The sequence below is a fragment of the Eimeria mitis genome, genomic scaffold (assembly GCF_000499745.2).
Source record: "Eimeria mitis Houghton genomic scaffold, Emh_scaff4429, whole genome shotgun sequence".
Classification (NCBI taxonomy): Eukaryota; Apicomplexa; class Conoidasida; order Eucoccidiorida; family Eimeriidae; genus Eimeria; species Eimeria mitis.
The window spans coordinates 1,650-3,857 of record NW_013572744.1 but is presented as its reverse complement, the minus strand read 5'-3'; the positions used below and the strand labels follow the sequence as shown (position 1 = coordinate 3,857).

The window sequence follows — 2,208 nt, the reverse complement described above, 5'->3', positions numbered from 1 at the left end:
ACCCTTATAAACCCCTGTAAACCCTCGTAAACCCTTGTAAACCCTAGTAAACCCTATCTCTCTATCTCTTTCTTTCTTTTTCCTCTGTTGTCTCTGTATTTTTATTTCTTTCTATATTTATTTTTATATATTTTTATATTTATTTATATTTTTTTATATTTATTTTATTTATATTATCACCTGTTGTCTGCGTCTTGTGTGGTGTTTTGTTCTTCGTCAAGGTCAAAGTAAGCCTCAGATGAGAGCCCTCTGCTGGTATTATAAAAATTATTTTTAGTTGCTGCTGGGTTGAGTGTGTTGCTGCTGCAGCATCCCCTGCTGCTGCTGCTGCTGCTGCTGCTGCTGCTGCTGGTGGGGGATAAACTCTATCGTCTGCAGAGCCTCGTCAACTGAAGCCAGGCTATACACAGCCCACGGGCAGTGCTCCACGTCCAGCACCCGCAGCCGCACTCTCGCGTTCTCTAAGTTTTTGTGGTAGGGGGGAATGAAGGGTACTGAACCCCAGGGAGGAATCAACTGTATAACACACAAGCAGCAGCAGCAGCAGCAGCAGCAGCAGCAGAAGGAGCAGCAGCAGAAGGAGCAGCAGCAGAAGCGGCAGCAGCAGCAGGAGAGGAGGAGGAGTATGAGCAGCATGAATGATAAAAGAAAAACAAAAGATACAGCAGCAGCAACTGCAGCAGTAGTTGAAGCAGCAAGAAATACAAAATACATAAATATATATATGTGTATACATTATCTATATATATATATATATATATATATAGAGAGAGAGAGAGAGAGAGAGAGAGAGAGAGAGAGAGAGATAATTTATACACATATATATATATATATATACATATATATATATATATATATATATATGTATTTATGTATATATTTATATATATATATATATTTATATTTATTTATATTTACAAACATATTTATATTTATATATTTATAGAATATGAAGGCTTACTCTGAGGTTAGCATCAGTATCTTGTCTGATTTTTTTTTGTATGGGTTTTGGCTGTGGTCCACTGGTCACCTGTATAGCGAATGAGTTGTTGTCTTTGTGTGTATGTGTGTTTTTTTTATTTCTTTCTGCGGGGGCATTGGCTATAAAGTAACTCGATAAATTTATTATGGCGAACTGAGGGTTCTCTGGCTGTGAAAGAACAATAAAACTACCGTTGTATGTATAGGGGAGAGCAGCAACATCACCAAACAAACCAGAGACAATAGATACTTGTATAATAGGATATTTCTGGTGTATATACACCTGAGAAAGAGAAGAAAAATTTGGGGTTTTTGGCGTCAACTCCACCTGAAAAAAAGAAGGAATGTGAGCGGGTACTAAAGAAAAAGGAAAAGATATATATATTTTTTCTCGGTGTATAAGCAGCACCCGCGGATCTACACCATGGTATGCTTTTGTCTCCCCCGGAGACAAATATATTTCATATGGGTTTCCTTTTTTTCTGTTGCTGCTGATGGCTCCCCCTAACCCTCTATTTTTATTTTTTACTTCTCTTATAATTAAAGAAAAAGGGAGACGAGATATAAACATATATCTAGGTACGACACTAACTATCTTTGTTGTTGAGTATGGGGCCTCTCCATACCGTGTACATACACCTAAAACCAGAGTAGATGAGTTGCTGCTGCTGCTGCTGCTGCTGCTGCTGCTCCGGTTAGGTACTCCTCCTGTTGCTGCTCCTCCTCCTGCTGCTGCTCCTGCTGCTGCTGCTGCTGCAGCAGATGCATGCGAGAGATTTGCTGCTGCTGTTGTTTCATCAGCAGCAGCAGAAATATCTGTGGTTGCATCTATGTTTGTATTTGTATATAATAAATTATCTTTTATGTCTCCTCCTGTATCTGTATCTCTGCTGTCTCTTTGTATATTATTATTTATATTATTTTTTTTTTTTTTTCGAGTTAGTAAGAATGATTTCTTTTGTTTTAGTTTTTTCATTCTTTTTTTTACTTGTATACGCAGAGACTTGCCCCTCTCTACACCCCCCATAAAGCTCTTCTCCTCGGGATCGTCTCCTCCACTCAGAGCGTCTGATGGGGATCGCCCCACAACAAACCCCACACCCGTATCCCGGCCCCCAACACCACCAACACCACCAACAACAACCCCACCACTAACACCACCCTCCCCCCCTCGTAATACACCCAAACCGTCTTCGTCTGCAAATGAATCTGTTGATGACTGAAAAA

General features: G+C 39.7%; 1 protein-coding gene across 1 annotated transcript in view; it reads right to left on the bottom strand.

Moving 5' to 3' along the window:
* Window positions 1–273: 273 nt before the first annotated feature.
* EMH_0075050 (uncharacterized protein) overlaps window positions 274–2,208 on the bottom strand; it is a gene marked incomplete at both ends in the record, with an annotated part of 3,459 nt that continues 1,524 nt past the window's right edge. Inside the window, 2 exons of the mRNA XM_013499546.1 lie at window positions 274–516; window positions 1,970–2,151. Of these exons, the coding sequence (XP_013355000.1) occupies window positions 274–516; window positions 1,970–2,151 (425 nt within the window). The remainder of the gene's footprint in view (window positions 517–1,969; window positions 2,152–2,208) is intronic.